This window comes from Alosa sapidissima, chromosome 6 (assembly GCF_018492685.1).
Source record: "Alosa sapidissima isolate fAloSap1 chromosome 6, fAloSap1.pri, whole genome shotgun sequence".
NCBI classification, from domain to species: Eukaryota; Metazoa; Chordata; class Actinopteri; order Clupeiformes; family Clupeidae; genus Alosa; species Alosa sapidissima.
Window position 1 is genome coordinate 13115477 of NC_055962.1, and position 26071 is coordinate 13141547.

The window sequence follows — 26071 nt, forward strand, 5'->3', positions numbered from 1 at the left end:
TCCCCACCTCTCCTCTCTCCTCTCCCCACCTCTCTTCCCCTCACCTCTCCTCTCCCTCTCTCTTCCCCTCACCTCTCCTCTCTCCTCTCCACACCTCTCCTCTCCTCTTCTCATCTCCCCACCCTGTACCCTGTCATCCCCCACCCTTGTCGCTGCCCTGCTGTTAACCGGCTCTGTAACCCAGAAAATAGGGTAGAGAGTATGCAGCAGTCAAGGGTGGTGTGTGTGGAGGCTTTTGAGAGAGGTGTGTGTGTGTGTGTGTGTAGAGGAGGGGTTAGGGATTTGTATGGAATTTGCATGAGTGTGGAGCGCCGCCGACACATCAAAGAGGCATCCCAGTGGCGTCCTCTGCACCGCTAAGGCAAGGAGGGGCCGTGTCTGTGTATGTGCGCGTGCTTGTGTCTGTGCGTGCGTGTGTGTATGTCTGTGTGCGTGTGTGTGTCTGTGTGTGCGTGCATGTGTCTGCCTGGGTGACTTAGGTTGAGGATATAACCACTCCACGGCCAATTGATTCCACACACACACTGCTTTTTCTCCTTACAGTAGACCCCTTAGTGATGCAGCGCAGATGATATTTCAAGGCTGGTCTACATTTACGAGAAAGAAGGAATATATCTCGGGGCTATCCACAGTGTCTAGGGGCCTGTGTTGCTGCCAGATTTTCAAAACAGACCTTCAGATATTGATCATGACTTGGATGGAGGTCTTGTTGTTATATGGCTCACAGATGATTTGTTTGTGTGTGTTGGCCCCCCACCTCAGCAGTAGGAAAACACAGTTTAATTATGTTTATTGAAAATCATTCTAAAACCAGAGAAAAGCAGTTCTGTCGAGCTTTAAGATATTGCTGACTGTCTCCAGATCCAATCCAGCGTGATTAATACAAGATGGAACGTGGTTCAGTCTGCGTAGGAACGTCACATGGAAATCGTTTCATGTAAAGCTACGCTAGAGAAAAGCCACCGACGTCTCAGTCCTTCAGAACGAGGACAGAAATTGGATTTATTTCACACCCCATCATCTCCTCCTTACTTGTTTGGGTCTCACTCTGTCTGCGTGTGTGTGTGTGTGCCTGTGCTGTGTTTAGGAAATGTGATTCATAGAAGCTGGCCCTTATTTCCATTTTTCGGGAAAAACAAACACAGAGACATATCATGTTTGATGAAAGCTGCTAAAAATCCTTGTCCGTTGTGAAAGTAAAAATGATTACAAATTAAATATCTGATAGCTCTCCCTATCACCCTTCTAGATCCTTCATTATCTTTCTGTCTGTCTGTCTGTCTGTCTGTCCGTCTGTCTCTCTCCCTCTCGCTCTCTGTCTCTGGGAGATTGGCTAAAACTCATTTTAAATATGATTAAAAATGTTAATTCTGACACTACTTGATCCCCATTCTCACCCGTCTGGAACCTTCTGTCTCTCTCTGGTCTGTAGGAGCGTTTCCAGTTCCCCTCCCACATCACGGACGTGTCGGAGGACGCCAAGGACCTGATCCAGCGGCTCATCTGCAGTCGAGAGCGCCGCCTGGGCCAGAACGGCATCGAGGAATTCCGTCGGCACCCCTTCTTCGCTGGCATAGACTGGGAGAACATCCGCAACACCGAGGCGCCGTACATCCCCGATGTCAGCTCGCCCTCCGACACATCCAACTTCGACGTAGACGACGACGTCCTGAAAAACCCTGTAAGTTCACGGGTCACCTCTTGTCCCGCCCTGCTTGCTTTGGGGATGTCGGGGATGGTCGGTCAGATGAGAATGATGAAAGAATTCATAACTAGAACATAAAGATAGTGTAATAACTCTTTTCACAGAGATAATGATTTACAGCAATAGTTTTTTTTTTAATCGGTAAACAAACAAACAAATAGTGTTTATTTATTTTTATATAGTTTATTAGCTCATGCACTCCTTAACTGTCAAACATATCCCTTCACCAATGAATTCAATTAATTTCAGTGGAAACTCTTTAGCAGAGCCCAGAACCTGAACCCCATGACCCATTTACCATATTTTTGGTTGCCCCTTAAAGAAAAACTCCTACTTCTGTTTCTCAAGGTCCCCGAGTACTGTCAGTACGATAAAATTGACAGTGCTCTGTGTCCTCGAGAAACGGAGATCTATGTGAAAAATTGCCGGAATTCTCCTTTAATCTACAAGTTGAACTATAGGAACTAATATCATAAATAATTAATTATTTAATAATGTAAGTAATTTTGAGCTTTAGCATCTTCAGGCTAATTTCAGTAGCTATATATGCCTGCAGTGATTGGTGTTTTAAAGCTCTCTCTCTCTCTCTCTCTCTCTCTCTCTCTCTCTCTCTCTCTCTCTCTCTCTCTCTCTCTCTCTCTCTCTCTCTCTCTCTCTCTCTCTCTCTCTCTCTCTCTCTCTCTCTTTCTCTCTCTCTCGTAGGACATTGCACCGCCCATGTCCCACACGGGCTTCACCGGTCAGCACCTGCCCTTCGTGGGCTTCACCTACACCACAGACAGCTGCTTCTCGGACTGCGGCACGGTGCGCCTGTCTGCGCTGCCCGGTACAGGGGGCTCGGCGACAGTGGAGGCGGACGGTGGCCTGCAGGTGGAGGCCTTCGAAAGGAGGATCCGCAGCCTGGAGAAGGAGAACCAGGAGCTGAACCGCAAGCTGCAGGGTAGGAACCCAAACACACAGAACACACACATAAACACATACATGCATGCTTACACACACACGCATGCACATAACAGGGGAGGGACAGAAACACACTCACACATACCGGTACATGCATACACATACATCAACAGGGTAGGGACAGAAATGCACATAAACATACACACACTCACACACACTCACACACACAGTGTCTGTGTCTGTCTGTCTACGGGTGTACACAGATTTTAGCACAACCAGCTGTTGGCTCTCTGAAAACATGGCCTTCAGACACAAAGCAAACCTAACCCCCAGTCTGCATAGATTGTTCAGCCTTTGAGTTTGTACTTTTACCTCTGCCTGTCTCAAGCAGTGTCTTTTTAGTTACTTTTTTTTCATGATCCACACCTACCTTTCTCTGGGTTCAATGTTTAATGAGGGATTTTATACATCACAGATGTGCACACACACACACACACACACACACACACACAGGATCATCCCCCCTCAGTCTCTGGTGACTCACACTAGCGTGTCCTTGTCATCTGGTGTGGGAAATTCTGTCTAACTTCTTTATTTCCTGCGCTTTCTCAGAATAGGAAATAGGATTATTTGTCAAGGTTATCTGGAGGCTAACAATAGTGTCTAGACATCCAAGTTTCAACCAGACCTTTTCATATTGATCATGACATGGATGGAGGACTTGATCAATATCAGTCAACATTGGTCATACACAATTTTCATGTGTGTGTGTGTTTGTGTGTGTTGGCCACTTATCTCTGCAGTAGGGCCTTGGTCACTTGTGGCACACACTGTAGTACTCACTTCACCTCGCGTGTTGGGTTTTCTAACCAACATCCTGGTTCCGTCTGCTCTCTCTCTCTCTCTCTCTCTCTCTCTCTCTCTCTCAGAATCAGCACAGGCTGGCGGGTCAGGTCGCGGGACCAGCACCTTGGGCCGAGACAAGGAGATCAAGAAGCTCAACGAGGAGATTGACCGTCTGAAGAAGAAACTAGCCGGTGAGGTGGCACACACACACACACACACTTCTGGGTTCCATTAAGGACTGAGTCCATGAACTGTAACGGTCACATGAACCGTTATATCTACACCAGTCAGCAGACTCCACAGATGTGGTTTATGATTAATTTAATAGAATTGAACTTTCATGAGTTACTCTGCCCTTTCATGTTAGAGGACAGTGTCTGAAGGCCAGCATGGCCTATAATTAGTCTCCATTTTAGACTCAATCATGTTTGCTTTGGCATGAAATAGTTTCCAGACATTTGTTCTAGTGTAAAGTGCAACCAGCACGCAGAAAAGCAAATCAGATATGGGTCATAGCATCAGTGCCTTTCATGTAAAGGACTGATTACAACAGCTAGTATGCCTCAAAGTAACCACAGCTAATTTTTAGGCTTTTTGATGAGTTTTAATCATGTAGCAGGTGCTAAATGTGATAATAATTGTTATATTTTGAAATTAACAACCAGTTATCAGAAAAGAGAAAATATTAGGACGGAAAAGATGTGGTGTTCTTGCAGGTTCTTAGAAAGTAACTAGGCTTCTGCAAACACCCAATGGCACATACATGAATGAATAAATAGATGGATGGATGGATGGATGAATTGATGAATTTTACGCTCACTGTAGTGGTTGTCTTTTCTTCAGACTCTGACAGGCTGGAGCACCAGCTGGAGGAGGCGGTGACCCTGCGCCAGGACTACGAGAGCTCCTCCACCAAGCTCAAGGCCCTGGACAAGCAGGTCAAGGCCCTGCGGCAGGAGAAGGAGGAGATCCACAAGGTACGATGCTGGCCCTCGTGGCCCAGAAAAGTGGCTGTCTGCTGGGCAGCGGGCTTGGGCCAGTGCCCCCTGGGCTCCATGGTTGGTCAAAGTGAAGCCACTAATGACGCCATGTAAAGTGTGGAGATTTGATTCCGTCCCTGTTAAAGACGGTGGACATGGATATCCTTGAGGTCTGTGACTCAAAGTGTGAATGAGTAGGAGAGGCTTTGTTTCTTTCCTGGCAAGAAACACATGATCACAAAGAAGACTTGCATCACATGAATAATGCTCTTTGTAATCCCTGGGTAATGACACTACAAATATAACCCAGCAGATCAGTAGTCCCATATCTGTCCATGAGACATTTGTCATTCTGAATAGTCAGCCAGCAAACAAACCCTTTATGTAGTGTCTGATAGTGTCCGTGAACAGGAAGTGTGTGTGTGTAAGTAAGGATACGGGCTGTGGACATAGGGCGGATAGTAAATATGTTTTTGAGGAGGACGTTCAGCTCATACATTGCAGTGTCATTGTGAGTCTTTGATGCCTGCTGAGAAGCCATTACTAGGCATTATGTGGACGGAGTAGCCATTAGCAGCACTGTTTGACGCAAATGGCTTGATGACCGCTGTGCAGCTGCCGAACCCACACACAAACCCACACACACAAAGGTTCACATACATCCATGTTCTAACACACACACTTATACACGCTCTCTGTCGTGCTCTGTCTCAAACACATACACACACAGTGATTTGGTTTGAGTAACCAGTCCCACCAAACACATCCCCTCTCAGCTTTGCCCCACCCCCCTCTTAACTCAATATCCTTGGGCTGTACTTGATTATGTGGACTTCATAAACACTAGGCCTCCTCTCTCCTGATGAATGTCATCATTCTGTTACTCAGGCCAGGGTCAAACCCCTCTACTGTGCCTTCCCCTAATCTGATTCAGCCTGGCATTCTGTCCCCACTGTGTTGGAGCCGCATAGATGTCCAGAAAAGGAATGTTGGCGGAATGGCAGTGCTAAAGATAGACTGGTCACTATCTGTCTTATTGGGATAAATATTCAGTTATTTGTTTATTTGTTTGTTTCTTGTTTGTTTCTCTGGTTTGTCCAGAAGAGGACTGTTGACTACATGGCTGCGCTAGAGGAGGATACATGTAGAGTGTTGTTTTGTTGGTTGATTGATTAGTTGGTTGGTTAGTTAATTGGTTACTTGGTTAGTTGTTGTAGTGCTTTTAGACAGACAGTATAGAATGCCTGAGGAATGGCTGGACTGATTTGGTGCATAAGCGAAAATAGATTCCAGCAAATGAAGAAATGAGTGTGCTGCATGTGGATAGCCACGGTCCTCTAGTTTATTTCCTCCAATGGACCCTTTCAACAATAAAAACAAAAACAATGCTTGAACGTTCTATTTGGGCCCCAATCTACTTCCTCTGCATTAAGATAACATATGGAATGTTAAAAAGGAAGTCTTGTGGGGCCAGCTATGATGCTGATAATGGAACTCTCTTGAAAGGGTCCAATACCGGTCAGCCATAATGGTCTTGTGTTTTTCTACAGAAACCTCTAGCATTTCTCGCTGCCTCTGTCTGTCCCTCGTTCACATCTGTCATTTTTGTTGTCTTCCTCTATACTCTCTTTCTCTCTCACTCTCTCTGCGCTATGACCTCCTTCTGTTTCTTTATCTCTGTCAAAACTATCTATATCTTTCTGGTGCGCTCTCCCTCTCTCTCTCTCTTGTTCTCTTGTGATTGACATGTAGGCTATGTGCATATTCTACCTCTTCCTTCATTCTTCCTTCTCCCTGTCTCTCTTCTCCTGCTTATAGGTGCATACAAGCCCGTTAATATTTTGTGTGCTTTCTTTCTCTCTCTTTCTATATCTCCCCCTCCATCTCTTTCTTCCTTGCTCTCTCCCTCCACCCCCCCCTTTCTTCCTGTCCTCCCAGCAACTGGTGGAGTCTCTGGAGCGCCTGAAGTCCCAGACGAAGGAGCTGAAGGACGCGCACCAGCAGCGCAAGCTGGCCATGCAGGAGTTCTCCGATCTGAACGAGCGCATGGCCGAGCTGCGCTCGCAGAAGCAGCGGCTCTCGCGCCAGCTCCGCGACAAGGAGGAGGAGATGGACGTGGTCATGCAGAAGCTGGACACCATGCGCCAGGACATCCGCAAGACCGACAAGGCCCGCAAGGAGGTGAGGGGCGGGGGGAACCTGTGTGTGTCTGTGTCTGTGTCTGTGTCTGTGTGTGTGTGCTCTGGTGTGTCATTGTGAAAATGACACTGCATGGTAGATAATGCTCAGAGGGTGGGAGGAGGCCTTTGGTGTGTGTGTGTGCATGCACTGGTGTGTCATTGTGAAAATGAAAGTGTGTGTGTGAGAGGGTGTTAAAACTGATCTGCTTCATGATGGTGACAAAGAGGGCGGTGTGGGTGTGTTTCTGTGTTGTAATGGAAATCAAATTGACAGGTGTGAGACAATGCTTGCAGGGAGGTGTGTGCTGATAAGTCAAAAGATGTTGAGGCTCATTATGGAAACTACCTGACTGGCTGTCTGTGTTTGTTAGAGAGAAGCTGGAGAATCCTTTGTTGACTCTGGCATTCCTGTCACCATAGTAACCTTTCTCTTGGCACGTGTTGGCTTTATTACCGCCACCCGTCAGAATCATTACCCACAATGCCATTGGCCACCCATGGTCACGGCAACACTTGTCTATCCACTACACACACACACACACCACATATTTCCCCTATGACTGTTAGGGTGTGCGGTATGGAGACAGCCATAGGGAGTTGGCATGCCTTGCTGAGCGCTTGCTTAGCCACAGCTTGAATGGGGCCTGAGTCTCCACGGCTGACAGCAGGAATGTGTTCCCTGGGGACAGCCACACCTCCCGCCCACACCCCCCACCCTCTGGAGGCCTGGAGCTAACAGGGGACAGATGGACAGCACTGACCCCCCCCCCCCCCCCGACTGCTGGGGCTGGTGGCTGGGGTGAACGCACCAGCGCATTGGGCCCTTTTGTTGAGCAGCGAAGCCCAACCTGCTTCTGGAACGTTCTGTAGCAGCTCCATTACAACTCATGAGCAGGCTGTCCGGTACACACATACTGATGTAGATCCACTGTGTCCTGGTATTTATGTCTAACAGAATACAGGCAATCCCATGGATTGAAAAGGTGGAGGGTGTGTGTGTATATGCATGTGTGTATGCATGTGTGTGTGCATAAGTTGCTGTGTGTGTGTGTGTGTTGGGTGGGGGAGGCCATTCCTGGGTGTGAGCTTACTCAGTGTTTAGTCTGCAGTCAGGCACGCTCGGCTGGCTGAATGACGGACGTTAGCTCCCTTTTTAAAGTGCTCCGTGGCCTCCATGGGATCAATACCCAGCAGACAGGGCAGAGGCCCTCGGACGGGTCAGGTTTCCACACCCAGCCCATCGGCGCGGCGACCAGCAGGACTTGTGTGTCAGCACATGTTAGAGGAAGTGTGTGCACGCATGCATATGATGATGATGGTGATTAGGACAAAGCATATGTTTACATTTCGGTGTGTGTGTATGCCTGCAGGCTTATGTGTGAAGCCTGCAATGGCTGGCTGTGTGTGTGTTTGTGTGTGAGAATGGCCAAAGGTGTGCTTATAGATAGATAGATAGATAGATAGATAGATAGATAGATAGATAGATAGATACATACTTTATTGATCCTCACGGGGAAATTCAAGAGTTCATGTGAGTTATGTGAGTTCAACCTCCTGTAGGCATGAGTGACAAAGAGGATGACTGCATTTGTGTTTGTGTGTGAGAGAGATGGTAGTATTGTGTGTGTGTGAGAGAGAGAGGGGATAAGTGTGTCTGTGAGGGTAATTGTGTGTGTGAGGGTGTGTGTGTGTGTGTGTGTGTGTGTGTGAGTAATTGTGTGTGTGTGTCTGTGTGTGAGGGTAATTGTGTGTGTGTCTGTGTGTGAGGGTAATTGTGTGTGTGTGTGGGTAATTGCATGCGCTAATCTCTGTGCTCTCTCCCATTAGCTGGAGGGTCAGCTGGAGGATGCCAAGGCGGACGCCTCCAAGGAGCGCAAGCTGCGTGAGCACAGCGAGGTCTACTCCAAACAGCTGGAGAGTGAGCTGGAGAGCCTAAAGGTCAGAGGTCACGCTTGGTGGACCCCCCTTCCTACTCTGGTCATCGGTCATCATCTGTCCTCTCATCTTACCTCTCCTTGCCTCCCACTCCATTATATTGGCTTTGTACTGGTCATCTGTATTCATAATTATCTCTACACGCATAGGCTATTGGTCATCTACATTCATAATTATCTTAACACAAATAGGCTAATGGTCATCTAGGCATCAATTATGACTAGAGACTAGCCTATACTACATAGACCTATTTCTTTATAGCGCGTTCACTCACAATGTGACTTATTTTCAGATAAGACAAAATAACACACAAAAAGGATTTGTACGTCCCACTAGCCCTAGCCCCAAACTTTACTCCATTCTTCTCCCTTTGCTCCTGTTAGTCATCAGTTTTGACTACTTATTCTCACCGTCCTCCTGTCTTCCTTTACACACACACACACACACACACACACACACACACACACACACACACACACGACTGCTCCAGACTCCGGCGGGATGTCCTATGTGTATTTTTAGCCCCTGCGCTCTGCCTGTTTTGATACGTGTTGTTGCCGTTGGCATGGCACAGGGAGAACAGCTGGCCCAGACACCTCCATCCTCCCCACCCCCCACAGAACCCCTCTCTACCCCCCCCCCCCCCCTTCTATGAATAATAGTAGTAATAGTATCAAGCACAGTATTCATGTTAAGATCATAATAATTGTAGTAGTAGTAGTAGTAGTAGCAGTAGCAGCTTTAATTGTAGCAGTAGTATTTGTTTTTGGTGGTGGTGGTAGTAGTGGTAGCAGCAATGGTGGTAGTAGTAGCAGTAGTATGACTTAGTGTGACCAGAGAGCACCACCATGCTGCTCTCCACAGCCCCCTAAATCCTTGAATTGACAGGCTGCTACTTTTGCATAAGAAATAGCCATGAAGTCCTAAGTTCATCAAGTCACCCCCCACTACTTGCTGTCTTCCCCCAGATGAAGCAGGGCACTGGCCGTGCCTCCGGCCTGAGCGCGGACGCGCAACAGGAGCTGTCCAAGCTGAAGTCGGAGCTGGACAAGAAGGTGCTGTTCTACGAGGAGGAGCTGGTCCGGCGCGAGGCCTCGCACACCAGCGAGATGAAGAACCTGCGCAAGGAGCTGCACGACTCCGAGGGACAGCAGCTGTCGCTGCACAAGGAGCTGCTCATGCTCAAGGACAAGCTGGAGAAGGCCAAGCGCGAGAGGTACGCACACACACACACACACACACACACACACACACACGGATGCACATATATGTACACATACACACATATATATGCACATACACATGAATACACATGCATACAGCCCTAAACATATACACACATGTTTCTGGCTTGGTGCACTTGACAGTAGAACTTGGAAGAAGCCTATGAACAAACACAGGTGATGTTTTGTTATTGTTCTGCATATTTAGGGTGGTTATGCCAAATTGAAAGCACAAGTTGGTTGCCACCCAAGTAGACAGGCCTCATAGTCTGTTGTGAATGTCAGGAAAAGTGGTGGAGATCTTAACATGCCTATGGGTCCACCAGATTTCCGTTCAGGCCAAAACACAGGAGTAGAGTTACAGGAGTAGTGTTTTTTTGGGGGTCAGTCTGGCCTCCATGTACCACAGACGTTCTTTAGAAACGTTCCCCTCATGTCCCCCCTCTCTCTCTCTACACCTGCTGTTCAGGCAAACCGAGATGGACGAGACTGTGGGCGCGCTGAAGGTGAAGGGCGAGCGCGACCGCAACCTGCTGACCGAGGAGAACCGCAAGCTGACGTCCGAGAACGACAGGGTGAGTTACCCCCCCAGAGTGCCGGCCGGTTGTTTTAGGAACCACAGGCACACGGAGACTGACCCTCTCTCATTGTGTGTGTGTGTGGGTTCTACATATGTGTGAGAATTTATACCTCTGTGTGTGTGAATTTTCTGCATGTGTGGATTTTACATGTATATGAGCGTCTGTTCATGCTGTGTGTGTGTGTGTGTGTGTGTCTTTGTGGCTGCCTGTTTGTGGTTTTGTATGTACTGAGTGAGAGTGTGTCCAGAGGCGGACAGAGTACACAGCTTCATTACTTGAGTAAATGTACAGATACCCTTTGCTAAATTTTACTCAAGTACAAGTAAAAGTACAACAGTCAGATGTCTACTTAAAGGAGAATTCCGGTGTGATATTGACCTAAAGTGTGCTGAAACATGATACCGAGTGTGAACGTATGTCTCATAGCCCATCTCGGCTTGTCCCCTGCACTCCAAAATCTGGCGCTAGTGCTTCGGCATCGGGCTAGCCATGCAAATAAATCACTGTTTTACACTACCAATGAAGTGTGCATCTCCACACTTCATTGGTAGACTTCCGAGGACCCTGACATTTATTTCCGTTGTTTATTATACATTCCGTGGAAATGCATGGATTGCAGTTGCTGCTACTGGAAGAAACTGGAATCCATGCATTTCCACTGAATTATTTTTGGAATCTGATCCCTTATCATACCTGTTCATTCTTACTTGTCGCTCGACTTATCGTGACTAAATTCAAGATGGCTGCAAACGCTAAACTTCGTGAAGATACTGTCTGCATAAATTGTCTTGTAAGTAAACTACCAGTGCTTTTTCAAAGTTCTCAATGTCTCGTTTTAAATGTCAGGGCCCTCGGAAGTCTACCAATGAAGTGTGGAGATGCATTGAGCCTCGTAAATGGTGTAAAACAGTGATTTATTTGCATGGCTAGCCCGATCTCGAAGCTAGGGTTAGTACTCCGTTACTGTCCGGCTCTGAGTGTCTATGTATGTTCATGTACCTGTGGTTTCTACTTGTGGTTTTTACCTGAGCGTTTCTTCAAGCTGTGTGTGTGTGTGTGTGTCTGTGGCTGCCTGTCTTTGGCTGTGTGTGTGTGTGAGCGAGAGAGAGAGAATGGTTTCTGTGTGTACTACTTTCGTTTGTGCACTACTTATGTATCTCTCTTGTGTGTGTGTGTTCCTTGTGCACACGTGTTTGTGTGTCTTTACATGGTGTGTGTGTGTATTCTCCCCTGCAGCTGTGCACGTTTGTGGACAAGCTGACTACCCAGAACCGTCAGCTGGAGGATGAGCTGCAGGACCTGGCCTCCAAGAAGGAGAGTGTTGCTCACTGGGAAGCTCAGATTGCTGAGATCATCCAGTGGTGAGAGGACTCCCACAACTCACACACTCTTTGACACACGCGCGCACACACACACACTCACATTAAAGTGTACACACACACACTCACACACACACTCGCATTAAAGTGTACACACACACACACTCACACACATTAAAGTGTACACACACACACTCACACACATTAAAGTGTACACACACACACACACACACTCACATTAAAGTATACACACACACACTCACATTAAAGTGTACACACACACACACACTAGGCCTCTTTGTTAAGAAGCATCTCCAACAAACAGCCACGCCGTATTATCATGACAGTATTTCCCCTGGCAGTCATACTTCCATACAGTTCAGTTCATCTCACTACTCTTGTGGCGATAAGAAAACCTTAAAACCAGTAACGCAACATGTATTACTACACAAAGCATTATGCCCCTGCTGCCCTTCCCACAGCAACAACAGTGTGGTCCACGCGTAATAACACTGTGTGTCCACCACAGCTCTGGCTGTAGCTAACTGTGCTCTTGGCACCAGCGTAGCTTTGACTCAGGGCTGGACCCTCGGTGCACCCCACCCAGTATATTGTCTATGGCACATTTAATGCTGAATACCACATGTCCAAGGCAGGAAGAGGTGGCCCCGTGCAACATACCACACCCCAGCCCCTCTGTGTGTGTGTGTGTGTGTGTGTGTGTGTCTCGTCCCCCCTCCTCTTCTTTTTTTATTGCTGAGTCGGCCGCTCCCAAACGCACTGGCTATCACATTCCACACTCTCAGGAACAACCTGTCACTCCAGGGTACTTACCGTGTGCTGGGTGCCTCGGATCCTGTGAGCTAGGATGTGACTGTGAAATATATATATATATATATATATATATATATATATATATATATATATATATATTATTTTTTTGGTCCTCAACTGAAAGACAAGACTGATTGTGGTGTGTGTGTGTGTGTGTGTGTACTGTGTACCCAAAGGGTGAGTGATGAGAAGGACGCTCGTGGCTACCTGCAGGCCTTGGCCTCCAAGATGACCGAGGAGCTGGAGTCTCTACGCAGCTCCAGCCTCGGATCCCGACCTCTGGTGAGACCCCTTCACCTGCAAACACACACACACTCCTCCCTCCTCACCTTCAAACACACACACACACACCTACCTCCATGTCCCTCCATAACCTGCCCTCTCTCCCTCAGAAGAGGCCTGTACCTTCAGTTTGTGGTCTGTCTGTTTTTCTGTCAAATCAGTTTTCTGTCTTCTCTAGTAAGCACCACAACAGCGGTTACTTTAGTGTTGAACCACCAACAGTGTCAACATCCCATACGTATATTTGCCTTCTCTCCTAAATGAAAAACACTGTGTGTGCATGTTACAGAGCCTTTCACAGATGTTACAGAGGGCAGCGTGCCCTCCCACCTACTGGCGTCTCAGCACTTGTGGTGTGACTGCTGAGCTTGTGCTGCTTGTGTTTGTTTGTGGACACGGACCCTCTGACCTGCTTACATGTGCAGATAAAGGCCAAACGATAAAGGCCCCCCCCCCCCATTCTCACACACTTGCACATATTCATACACATGAATCACACATAAACATGAACACACACACACACACACACACACACATACACATACACACACACACATATATATATATGTGTGTGTGTGTATGTACATGTGTATGTACATATACACATAACTTTACACATAACTTTACACATCCGTATGTGCGCAGACACACTTTCACAAAGACATGCGCGTGCACACACACACACAGACAGACAGACAGACAGACAGACTCATCCGCTGCAGCACACCGACGGCCACGTCGTGGCCACTGATGTAATTAAGAGCGCATTAAGTACGTTCCGCCTGCCGCCCCTAAAATAGCTGACCTATTGAAAGCTGATTGAGGAGGAGTGACATTGGCATCGGCCGAGGTGAGCAAGGAGGTCACTTTTGATTTGATATCCTGCCCGTGAAATCGGGATTAGGCCGGAGACAAGAGCCAGAGAGAGAGAGAGAGAGAGCGAGAGAGAGAGACTGTCCAGTTATCTGACGGTAGGGAAAGAAAGAGAGAGGTTCAGAAAGAGTGTGAAGAGCTCAGGACTTCAGGATTAATGTTACACATATACCTTGATGAATTAAAAAATGATGATCCAAGTGATTGCAGATGTAAGCAAAATATTCTCTTGAAAGTTTTGTTCGCCCATAAACATGTATTTTTTATATTTTTAACTGTCTTGGACTGCAGTTATCTATAATCTATTTCATGCAAAGTGCTTGACATGCATAACACAGGATTCTAGTTCTATGGTGAAGTGAGAAGTAGAACAGTTATCTGCAACCTGTGTTTAGGGTGTATAACGCAGGATTGTACCTGAATGAGGGTTAGAGTGTTTGAAACCAGACGTGTCTGAAATTGGATAATGGTACTTTATACCAGACAAAATGGGAGTGCCAGCGTCCTTGCTAAGCGTGATAAGTGTGTGTGGTACGTACATGTGTGTGAAGTGCTGCTCTCTCCACTGCTGCCTCAGCCTGCGTCTGGAGGCACCACTCCCACCCCCAGTCCTACCCAGAAGCCCTTGGTCGTCCTCAGGGGCACCAAGCGGGTAAGTGCCGCCTGGCGACCTCCAATCAGGGCCTCTGCGCCATGGGCGGGACATCAGAAGGGGGTTTTCACAGCGATTGGCTCATCATCTTGTCATTCATCTTTGCCCACTCTTCCTGATCATTGCCATATTAATTTGGTGTTAAATGTTACTTCTGTTTGGTGTTAAATGTTACTACTCCTAAATGTTAGGTCTGTGAGGACCTTTACTCAAAAAAAAAAAAAAGAAGAAGAAGCTAGGCTTTATCCATATCTGGGAAACTGAGGCATTAAATGTTGAGTCACACTTTGTGAAATTTCTTGGAAGGTGGCAAAGATTTATGAACACAAAAAGGAATGTCTCGGTTTGTCCCATTGCTAATCACAAGTCTCTTGTTGAGGAGAGATGGATTTTGATGGTTTTGCATGACTGGCTGCTTCTTGATCAGTGTTGGGTAAGGACACTGCAGCAGTTTTTACTGAGTCCATACCAACTCCTAAGCGAAGGCTCATTCATCCCACAAAACAGGATGGTCATGTCATCCAGATAAATACACCGCATATAGCCCTAAAAGAGTACTTTTAAGAAATAAGTTGCTTATAAGGAAGTTAGAGGAGTTTCTCTGGCTTTTTCCGCAGCCCTGTTATCCTGCCATGTCACATCTTGCTTGTGAAATGCCACACCTAGCCACGATTCATTAGCTTTTTTACCTCTGGGGTATATCTTCACTATGAGAGAGGACGAGCCCTATAGGAACTGTCTCCTTTCCTGTAATCCGAGGCGGAGTAAATCTGTCAGTAAAGCTGAGTCCACTGCTTCATCATTTCCTGGACATGGGGATGTGATGTCATGCTATCCGGTACAGCCTGCATGCGTAATGTCACTCCCTCTCCTCTCCTCTCTCCCTCACCCCCTCTCGCCCTCTGTAATTTTCTCTCACCTTTCTCTTGTTTCTACTCTCTCTCTCTCTCCCTCTCCCTCTCCCTCTCCCTCTCTCTCTCTCTCCCTCTCTCTCTCTCTCCCTCTCTCTCTCTCTCTCTCTCTCTCTCTCTCTCTCTCTCTCTCTGTTCTCTCTGGTTTTTACGACCTCTCTCTCCATCCATCCACCCCCTTAGCTAATTGCATTATCCTCACAGCTCTCAAAGCAATGCTGAAGACTAACCCCCGGAATGCAAAGTCATTGTTAGAGCACGAGCACCTCCAACCAATTGTCTGTGCATCATGGTTGACATGTGTCACTGTAAGCTTGACCTGTGTACAGTGTCACCTGTAGATGTGTGTGGTCCTGCGCACATAAAGATGTAATGGGTGCATTGATGTTTCAGATAAGTCAGTGTAACTGTCTTCATGTGAAATGAAACCTCTATCTTAAATATTGGTTGCTGGTATAATTTTTATGATGCTAATTGTCATTCAGTCCGAACCACAGCTATAATCTACAAATAGTTGCCTGGAGCAGATGGCTTGTAAGGTGCAAATAGCAGATTCTATTTTCAACTAATGAGACTTGCCGTTGTCAACCATTGAGCATCTCTATGGTGGTCTCTGCGGAGATGTTGAGAGCATCTCTGCCTGACCCATTACTCCCCGTTGAGCATCTCTGGTGGTCTCTGCGGAGATGTTGAGGGTATCTCTGCCTGACCCATAACTCCCCGTTGTTATTGGCGCAGGACCCCTTGTGGAAGGTGCGTCGCAGTCAGAAGCTGGACATGTCGGCCCGTCTGGAGCTGCAGTCGGCGCTGGACGCAGAGATCCGGGCCAAGCAGCTGGTCCAGGAGGAGCTCCGCAAAGTCAAGGCGTCCAACATCGCCCTGGAGAGGTCAGGAGGCGACCCACAAACAGTCGAAATTTAAATTTCAGATTTTTAAACTAACAAAAGCCTCAAGATCAAATTCCCAACAAAAATACAATATCATTTTCTTACAAAACTACAAAAGTAGATGTCCTTAAGGGAAAAAAAAAACATTTCAGCAATCAAGTTGATCCTGTCCTGACTGGTAGCACAAGAGTGCTAATAACAATCCTCAGGTTCACATACTAATAAGAACTGTATGTATAGATTGCACTCTGCTTTGCTCTAGGCTAAATGAATATGTGTAAATGGTAAAATGTCTGTTCTATTCTCCTTGATTCCGTTTTTATACTACAAGACATGCAGGATAGTCTGAGAAAGGTCTCTGGTGACCTTTAAACCTTTGTCTTGTCTCACAGCAAGCAGAAGGAGCTGGAGGCCAAGACCAAGGAAATGGAGGAGCAGTTGGACAACCTGAAAAAAGACTTGGAGGAGAGCCGCTCACGCTCCGACAAAGGTGCGTGCAACAACTGGAAGAATTACATTACCTCGTTTTTTTTTTTTTTTTTGTCTGGTTCTTTTCACTTGTTGGATATAGAGTGTCTACTCCAGTATCAATACATTAGCTTTACATGAAACTGCTTCTTTGGGCCAAATCTATATGTAATACTCCTATACACCATGACTCTTAGGCTTAAAGCTGCCTGACTTCCAGGACTCCATCTTTGAGTACTTCAACACTTCCCCTCTGGCCCATGACTTGACCTTCAGGGTAAGCGTGCCTCTCTCCTCCTTAGCTTCTCATATCTCATTCAGAGCTAACCAGCTTTGTTTAATACGGGAATCCATTGCTCACACTTAAAGCAGCTATGCCAAGGCTGACATCTTCACAACTATTTAGTCAGACAAGAGAGAGCCAATGCCACAGGGAAAAAACCCATTCGATAATATAAGGTCATTAGCAATCTTTTGCGAGCATCGTGAACCTTACAGTCAGCTCTGAATACAGAGAATGCGTGCTCATTGACACTGAGTGTCAGCAATACTAATCCATCTGCAGTTAATGCTGTATACAAAAACAAATACCCTCTCAAATAATGAACTTTCAGTGTGTGTCAGGGATCAAAATACAAGAGGTTAAGTCCAAAAGGTCCCTGAGGCCTGTACAGTCAGAGCCATAGACAAAGCAAGTGCCAAATCAAAGAATGGAGGCTGAACGTCTCCGATGTATCAAACTGCATGAGGTTAAGCCCCAAAGGTCCCTACAGCCAGAGCAATATACAAATCAGTGCCCGCTCAGAGAAGAATGCTTGCTCCATGTCATAGAGGGATCAAACTGCACAAGGATAAGCCCGCAAGGTCACTGATCCTCTCTCCGTCACCTTACTGCCACTGAGACTTCAAAGCCATCAGACTGGATGGGAGTGACGAGAGCCTTCCTGCCCTCCCCGTCCGAATAAATCTGGCTCGGGTTACCCCCCAGCCTCTTGGTAACACGATATCGCGGGCTTAGTCACAGCCAGGATCTGTGGGTAATAACCTCGGATTGAATTGAATCCCCTCCGGCAACAAGGGAGAGGAATGACACTCGACCGTGACCTAATAAGGTGTTTACCTCTTGTTGAACTATAGTGAACAGGTGAAAAGGCTGGAGGAGGAGTTAAAGTTTGGTGAAGTCTGAAGCTGATGTCAATCTGCCGAAAGTCTCCTTAGATGTTTTGAGACTTTGATTGACCCTCTTTTTCTTCTGTTAGAGTTGTAGAAGCAAAAATAGGGTTTGAAGAACTTTAGAATCAGGGAGCTTGAGAGCCAAAAAAGGGGAAAACATTTGAGAAAGTGTGATGCTTATTTATTTTTGTCCTCCCATCTGTCATCCAAAAAAAGGATTCAGTCTCGTCCTCATCTGCATCCTCTCTGCTAGCATTTTGGGAAGAAGTAAGTTCTGCTGTTCCAAGAGTCCCCTTCCCTGACTCTCTCCCTTTAACCCTGAAAGAGGCTGGTCTAAGCAGACAAAAAGGCCCGCCAGATGACTCCCTTGCAGTTTCCCTCAAAGTTCATCCTTGCTCTCATTTTTCCTTGGCTTTTTTTTTTTCCAGATGTAGCCTCAAGGCCAAATAAACAGACCTGCCGTGTCTGATTTTATTTAGCCCCAAAATTGGCAATTTTGAACCTTAGTTGCTTTACGGTAGCTGCTCCAAAATAGACACAGTGCTTTTTTTACATCAAAGATATTGCAGTATTTGATTGTTCACTTCCACTCTTGAGGGACCCTTCTTAAGCTCCCTGAACCTTTTTGTCTGCTGGCTGCCTTTTTCGTTTTTAATACACCCTATCCTCTCCTGATTCCTGCACCGCTAATGGTATGTGCTCAAGAGTTAGTGTAGGCCCCTCGTACCATCCGCTAGAGTCGTGCTCTCAGGATTAGCATACAATTAACTGCCAGCTCTGCCTTGCTAACCCCCCACGACAAAAAAAAAAAGGCTAACGTCAATCATGTCATGCCTTAATCGTCTAGACCAGCGACGCACCAAGTCATGCTAGCTTTTAGAGATTAGCTGGAAAGCACTTGTCGCTAATGACTAATTAATTGAGAGAGCTATGCAGTCAGTCAATGAATTAGGGATTATGAAAAACCGACAGAGTCGATCAGAATATTGATGACCTCGACTGCTAAACCAGAAAGTGGCTCAGCGATGAATATGCAGCAGGCGCTCCAACAGAGATGATTAGCATAGTTTGACATTTCACAGTTCGGTCATGAAAATGCCTTTTGGATTTAACGTCCAAAAAATATTCTTTATGTGTGCTAACTTACCATACTTTTTTCCCCTTTTCTGATTGAAAAGTGATGGTAGGTTCCATCACAGGGGATGTGTACCAATTATTACTTATAATCAGTAGGGTTGAAGCCAAAGCAACTTTGCCTCCTACTAAAAAGCACTTCTGATTCAGCTGCAAGAAAGCTGCTATAAGATGCTTTATTTAAAAAAATGAACGCGTTTGTTTCATTGGCTTCAAGTGATCATAAGAGTCATAATCAGAGTCTCTATATTGAATGAATGAATGAATGAATTAATGTATTAATGAATGGATAAATGGATGATTGAATGGATATTAGCTGACTGCTGGAATGTGTTTCAAAGATGCAGGGGATAAAGAAATACAGTCGTTTTCACAAGATTAGTAAAAGATTTTCAGCTGATGTGTGTTCATGTATTGGCAACATCTTGTACATTAATGAGAGATCCGACTCTGAAAGTTGTAAACTGGGTTCGATTTGATTTTGGTAAGTATATTGCAGTAGAATTTCAAGCTCACCAACAGACCCCAATTTCTTTCTCCTACATCTGACGTGTGTGAAGTGTGTGTTTAAACGTGTGTGTGATTGTCAGAGTGTCATATGGTTTCATGTTGGTTTCTAGCGCCATCTGCTGGTATGTAGTCAAACTTGATGCACCACACCTTGGAGACATTGTGTGGTTGGTGCTAGCTGAAGGATTATTGGTAACAACCTTGATCCATCTATCCATCCATCCATCCATCCACCCACCCACACACACTCTCAGCCAGCGCTCAATCAGTCTGTGTTCCTGTGCTGTGCTGGTTTCATACTCTTTCCCCTAACCCTCCCTCCAGACCAGCTCAGTCAGCGAGGTCGACGCCACACCCCAGAAGTCGGACGTTCCCTCCTCCTCCCCTTCGGTCTCCTCGGAGCAGGAAGTGAGTGTCCGCCATCAACCTTCCTGCCCTCCATTCAATACTTCCTGTTTCTCCCCCAACCTCCCCCCTCTCCCCCATCGTGCTATTTCCACATCACATTCTTTGGGTTCCAAGGATGGCTTTGGGAAGTGTCAACTCACTTAGCGGTTGTATACTGTACATCCCTGCTCCAGAGTAGAAATGTGGCCTGCTTCCTGGGGATGAATGAAAGCTTGCACAATCACATCTTCAATAGAGAGGAGAACATACCTTAGAACCAAATCACATCCTCCCCTTAAGGGTCTAGAACGCAAGACAAGCTTTCACAATATTTACTACTCCCAGTGAATTGAACCTAACCCAGAGCCATACTTGTTTTCACGCAGTTAATGATTTGATGTTTTGATCACTGACCGGACATGTTGCGTTCGGTGTGTGTTTTTTTTTTTTTTTTCCTAATTCGTGCTAAAAATCAGGTGTGTCCCTTTCAGGAGCCTCCCAAGCTCCCGGCCGCCACCCCCCCTGCTCCGTCTCCTGCTTATCAGTCCTCTCTGCTGACCACACCAAAGGTATGACCACACACCACATACAGAATCAAGTTGGTGTTGTACTGTAATTATAGTACATGTTCAATATTTAATATATCTTGATTTGATCAGGATTTCTTGTACTGTTGCCATGTGTTACATTTGTCTGTTGCACTGCAAATAAATGTGTTCTGTTGTCAGACTGTGTAATATTCGGACATGTTGTTAGCATGTTTTGTTGTTAGCGCACTATAAATGTGTGATGTATTGGTTTGTTGTCTGTTAGCATGTGTGCTACTGCTAACCCACCGAGCTGTGTCTTCCATCTCCTCAGCCCAAAGCTCACCAGCTGAGCATCAAGACCTTCTCCAGCCCCACCCAGTGTACCCACTGCACCTCCCTGATGGTGGGCCTGATCCGACAGGGCTACGCCTGTGAGGGTGAGTACCGCGGCTGAGTTTCTGGCTACAGCTAATCTGCTTTAATATACAGTGAAAGTTGACTGGTATTTAGCAGACACTTTTATCCAAAGCGACACAGCCTCGCAATGGCGGATTCGGGAAACAAAGGGTTGGCTAATTGTTAGGCAGTGATGTTGCTGCTGCTCCACCATGACATATAAGCTACAGAGAGGAAACAAATTGAGAGATTGCCTGAAAGAGCCAGATTTGTAACTCCTCTCTATAGCTGCAGCTTAGGTGTAGATATTCTGGAGATATATATATATATATACCTGTGTGTGTGTGTGTGTGTGTGTGTGTGTGTATATATAACCCATCACCAATTCACCATATAATGCATCCATCTCTCTGTTCTGCAGTGTGCTCCTTCATCTGCCATGTGTCGTGTAAGGATAACGCCCCGCTGGTCTGCCCCATACCCCCAGAGCAGGCCAAGAGGCCCCTGGGCATCGATGTCCAGAGGGGCATTGGAACAGCCTACAAGGGCTTCGTCAGGGTAAGAGAGACATCACGTTGGCAGGAAGAAAATGTCATTGCACTCCTAAAATAGGCTTTCCTTCATGTATCTTTTATCTTAGTGTATAATTGATTAGTTAATCTTAGTTTGGTGGTGTGTTTTTGCGGTTCTTATATTGTAAAACCTAATTTTAAAAGTAATTTTTCCTCTTGGTTGTCTAGGCAGTGGAATAGAAGTATAACTCTATGTTCTGGTTGAAGCCAGTTGGATTGTGTTTCTGATTCCTGATGCAGATTCCTTAAGTGATGTAGATGGAAAGAGAACCGTGTGTATAGTAGAACCACACATCATGGAAAGAGAACCATGTGTATAGTAGAACCACACATCATGGTTATTGACGTGGTTATTGATTCTAGCCCTTGTTGCAGAAAACCAGTCTGGTTTTCTGGTCTTCTCAGCTGGGCCCGTCCACTGAGGAAAAGTGCTATCGATTGGTCACTGAACCTTGCCATATGACACCAAAGTGAAATTGAGTGTTGAAGGACAGTAACTACACCTCAAGGTCATATCAGGGCACTCAAAATGATACTGGTCGAGTATGATTCACTGTCTTAGGGTCAACAGGTAGAGCAAAGGTCATGGGTTTAATTGAGGAACTCTCCTTCTAAGAGAGAGAGAACTTCGACTTTTACAACCTGATAAACCTGTACTGAAATTTACAAAGGACATGTTTGCTAATGGACGTGTTCGCTAGATAAGTACATGCTAACCTGACCTGATGGTCTATACTGTAAAGGATAATCTATACTGAAAAGGTCTGATCATCTATACTGAGAACGACTGAAGGCAATCATGTTTGCCAAATGATTCAGTTGCAGTGTCCACACATGTGAATAAGAGAGTGCACCTCTTTTGCGTAGGACTCTGGACCGTTTGTCAGATGATGGAGTCTTGTGTGTGTGTGTGTGTGTCTGTTTAATTTAAGTGGGTGTGTTGACGCTGTGTGTGTGTGTGTGTGTGTGTGTGTGTGTGTGTGTGTGGGTGCGGGTGTGTGTTTGTGTTCCCCAGATCCCCAAACCCACTGGAGTGAAGAAGGGTTGGCAGCGGGCCTACGCTGTGGTGTGTGATTGCAAGCTCTTCCTGTACGAGGTGCCCGAGGGGAAGTCCACCCAGCCCGGCGTGATGGCCAGCCAGGTCCTCGACCTGAGGTCAGCTCAGGACATGGCACACTCGCGCTCACTCACTCCACACACGCACACATGCTCACAATTACACACTCACCCACCCACCACATACACACACTCACAGTCACACTTTCTAACACACTTACTAACATACTCAATCTGACACACACGCACAGTGCAGCCACACTCATACTTTCATTCACACTCCGTCACACACAAACCCGCACACAATGCACATTGTACAAATGCAGCTGTTGTTTAGTCTAATATGTTTGGTGACTTGGAAAACACCATAGTGGGAATCCACGTGCCAAGTCTTGGTCTCAGTCACTGTGTGCTAATTGTTTTTGTGTCTGTCTTTGTTTACCAGAGATGAGGAGTTCTCTGTGAGCTCAGTCCTGGCCTCTGATGTGATTCATGCCACACGCAAAGATGTCCCCTGCATATTTCGGGTAAGCTCTCAAGCATTTCCTGTCTCGACAGAGCTCGTCTGTGACTACCAAGACCTCACATGATCTAAAAATGGCAATCTCTCTCGCTCTCTCCCTCCCCTCTCTCTCTCTTCCTTTCTTCCCTCTCATTCCCCCCCCCATCTCTCTTACCCATTCTCTCTATCTCTATCTTTTTGCCCTCTGTTTCCTGTTTTCCCTCCTTTCACATCCTTTCATTCCCTCCCTCCCTTCCTTTCGCTCCCCCTTTCTCCCCATCCCTTCCCCCACTTCTTCTCCCTTTTGTCCCCCTTTCGTCCCCTTCTCTCCCCCTCGTCTCATTCCCTCTCTCTTCCCCTCGTCTCATTCTCTCTCTCTTCCCCTCGTCTCATTCTCTCTCTCTTCCCCTCGTCTCATTCCCTCTCTCTCCCCCTCGTCTCATTCCCTCTCTTCCCCTCGCTCACCTTGTCACCTTCTCTCCCCCTTTCCTCCTGCTCCTCATCTCATTCACTCACTCTGGCTTCATACATGTCTCCTTCTCTCCCTTCCTTTGCTCTCCCTCTAACCCCCCTTCTCTCTCTCTCTCTCTCTCTCTCTCTCTCTCTCTCTCTCTCTCTCTCTCTCTCTCTCTCTCTCTCTCTCTCTCTCTCTCTCTCTCAATCTGTCTATATATATCTTTCCCTCTGCTTCCTGTTTCCCTCCTTTCACATTCTTCATTCCTTACCTCCCTCCCTTTTGTTCATTATATTTCTCTCTTCTCCCTCCCTCCATTTCTTCCACTCTCCGTCATCACCTTTACTCCCTTCCCTCCTTTTTTTCTCCTTCTACCCCTTTTTCCTCCTCCTCCTCCTCCCCCTCTCTGTCCTTCACTCCTTCACTCTGTATTCCTCTCACTTCTCTCTCTACCCCCTCCCTCCACCTATCTACCTCACCATCTTTCACTCCTTTCCCACCTTCAATCTGTACCATCTCTCCTCTCCCTGCCTCCCTCCTCCTAACCCCCCCTCCACTCACTCTCCTCTCCTCTCCCTACCTCCCTCCTCTCCTCTCCTCTCCCTACCTCCCTCCTCTCCTTCACCCACCCATCATTATTTCTCCTCTCCCTCCCTCTCTAACTTTCTCCCTCCATCTCTTCCTCCTCTCTCCTCCTCTTCCTCCCTCTCCTCCTCTTCCTCCTCTCTTCCTCCTCCCTCCTCCCCCCCTCCTCCAGGTGACGTCGTCTCTGCTGAGTTCCCCGGCGGGGGTGCGGGCCGTGTCGCTGCTGGTGCTGGCTGAGAGCGAGGCGGAGAAGAGGAAGTGGGTGGGCATCCTGGAGGGCCTGCAGAGCATCCTGGCCAAGAACCGCCTGCGCAACCGCGTGGTACACGAGCTGCTCGAGGCCTACGACAGCAACCTGCCCGCCATCAAGACCATGCTTTCCGCCGCCGTTGTCGGTACGCATCGACCGCACCACGTTGTTTATGTCACGGAGCGACTTTCAACATAGAACAACAATAAACATTAAAAGGAACTGTCAGCATAGCAGCATTACTGTGAGGGGCGTATGAGTAGAAGGTGTTTATACTTGCTTTTATATTTGAGCAGCTCTAGCGACTGCACAGCACAGCGTGTTGTTTATTTAGTGTACTTTGCAGACACTGATAGATGTGTTTATGTCTGTAGGTGAAGTAGGGTTGTAATAATGATGTTTGTGCGCGCGCAAATGAAAGAGTGTCTCCCCTCACCTCTCACCTCTCTTTCTTCCTCAGATCGAGAGCGCATCGCCCTGGGCACAGAGGAAGGCCTGGTTGTGGTGGAGGTGACCAGAGATGGTGTGTACATCATGTTTGTGCCCTTGCTAATGCCTCATAAGCTTTCATATATCTGTACATGTTCTTGGTTACTAAACACTAAAACATATATAAAAACATATATAAAACTTGTCTATAGTAAGTACGAAGGCTAACTCTCTAACCCCTCCTCTTCTCCAATTTTTCTTCCCTTTCCTCCTCCTCTTCTTCCTCTGTTTCTCCCTCCTTTTCCTCTTTCTACTCCTCCGTCATTTTCTCCTCCTCGCAATCCTCCTCTTCCTCCTGGTCTGCAGTGATCGTGCGCGCGGCCGACTGTAAGAGGGTCCAGCAGATCGAGCTCATCCCCAAAGAGAAGATGTTGGCCCTCCTGTGCGGCCGCAACCGCCACGTGCACCTGCACCCGTGGGGGGCGCTGGAGGGCACCGAGGGCACCTTCGACATCAAGCTGACCGAGACCAAGGGGTGCCAGGCGCTGGTGACCGGCACTCTCCGCCCCGGCGGCCCCGCCTGCCTGCTGGCGGCGGTCAAGCGCCAGGTGCTGTGCTACGAGATCACGCGCGCCAAGCCGCACCACCGCAAGCTGTGGGAGGTGCAGGCGCCCGGCACCGTCCAGTGGCTGGGCATGGTGCGCGAGCGGCTGTGCGTGGGCTACCCGTCGGGCTTCGCGCTGCTGGCGCTGCAGGGCGAGTCGTCGCCCGTGAGCCTGGTGAGCCCCGGCGACCCGTCGCTGGCCTTCCTGGCGCAGCAGCCGCTGGACGCGCTCCACGCCATGGAGGTGGGCGCCAACGAACTGCTGCTCTGCTTCAGCCAGCTGGGCATCTACGTGGACGCGCAGGGCCGGCGCTCGCGCACACAGGAGCTCATGTGGCCCGCCACACCACTAGCCTGCAGTAAGTACACGCACACACACACACACACACACACACACACACACACACACACACACACACACACACACACAGACAAGCACTTACGCAGACTGTTTACACTTGTACACTAGCCTGCAGTGTGTGCACTCTTGCACACACACTAATTTACACACAACCTACTTACACACAGGAGGAGTTTATGTCACCCGCCACACACAGGCACCCACACATGCAGTACACACCACACACACACACACACTCACACTCACACTCACACATGAACAAATACACATACTGTATGTCTATGTAGCGATACATGTTTTGTACCTGTGTGTTATAGTACTCAAGTGTGTGTGTGTGTGTGTGTTTTGTGCAACGGTTAGTGGGGAGGTCCTGTCCATTGTTTTAATTTGCCCAGGTGAAGCATGAAGAGACCCGTGTTGGTCTTCACCGGTGAAGAACGAGGAAAGATGGAGGGATGTGAAGAAAGGCAGAATGGAGGAAAGATGGAAGGATGTGAAGAAAGGCAGAGTGGAGAGAAAGAATAGTGAGAGAGGGGCACAGTCAGGAAGTAG

General features: G+C 47.3%; 1 protein-coding gene across 7 annotated transcripts in view; it reads left to right on the forward strand.

The window, feature by feature from the left end:
- Positions 1–26071, forward strand: part of cdc42bpb (CDC42 binding protein kinase beta (DMPK-like)) — an 81705-nt gene that overhangs the window by 39313 nt on the left and 16321 nt on the right. For 3 of the 7 annotated variants that reach the window (XR_006032299.1, XM_042094958.1, XM_042094956.1), the window contains exons 8-30: positions 1433–1681; positions 2408–2645; positions 3535–3642; positions 4295–4428; positions 6370–6612; positions 8439–8549; positions 9515–9762; positions 10239–10344; positions 11587–11711; positions 12680–12785; positions 14236–14310; positions 15960–16108; positions 16501–16601; positions 16768–16853; positions 19718–19801; positions 20272–20349; positions 20642–20747; positions 21128–21264; positions 22294–22433; positions 22780–22861; positions 24048–24270; positions 24586–24648; positions 24921–25517. Coding sequence is in view for 6 of the 7 variants with exons in the window: in XM_042094958.1 (XP_041950892.1) it covers positions 1433–1681; positions 2408–2645; positions 3535–3642; positions 4295–4428; positions 6370–6612; positions 8439–8549; positions 9515–9762; positions 10239–10344; positions 11587–11711; positions 12680–12785; positions 14236–14310; positions 15960–16108; positions 16501–16601; positions 16768–16853; positions 19718–19801; positions 20272–20349; positions 20642–20747; positions 21128–21264; positions 22294–22433; positions 22780–22861; positions 24048–24270; positions 24586–24648; positions 24921–25517 (3589 nt within the window). In the remaining variant the exon portion in view is untranslated. The remainder of the gene's footprint in view (positions 1–1432; positions 1682–2407; positions 2646–3534; positions 3643–4294; positions 4429–6369; positions 6613–8438; positions 8550–9514; positions 9763–10238; positions 10345–11586; positions 11712–12679; positions 12786–14235; positions 14311–15959; positions 16109–16500; positions 16602–16767; positions 16854–19717; positions 19802–20271; positions 20350–20641; positions 20748–21127; positions 21265–22293; positions 22434–22779; positions 22862–24047; positions 24271–24585; positions 24649–24920; positions 25518–26071) is intronic. The other 4 variants (XM_042094961.1, XM_042094960.1, XM_042094957.1 and 1 more) reach the window with 3 other exon arrangements.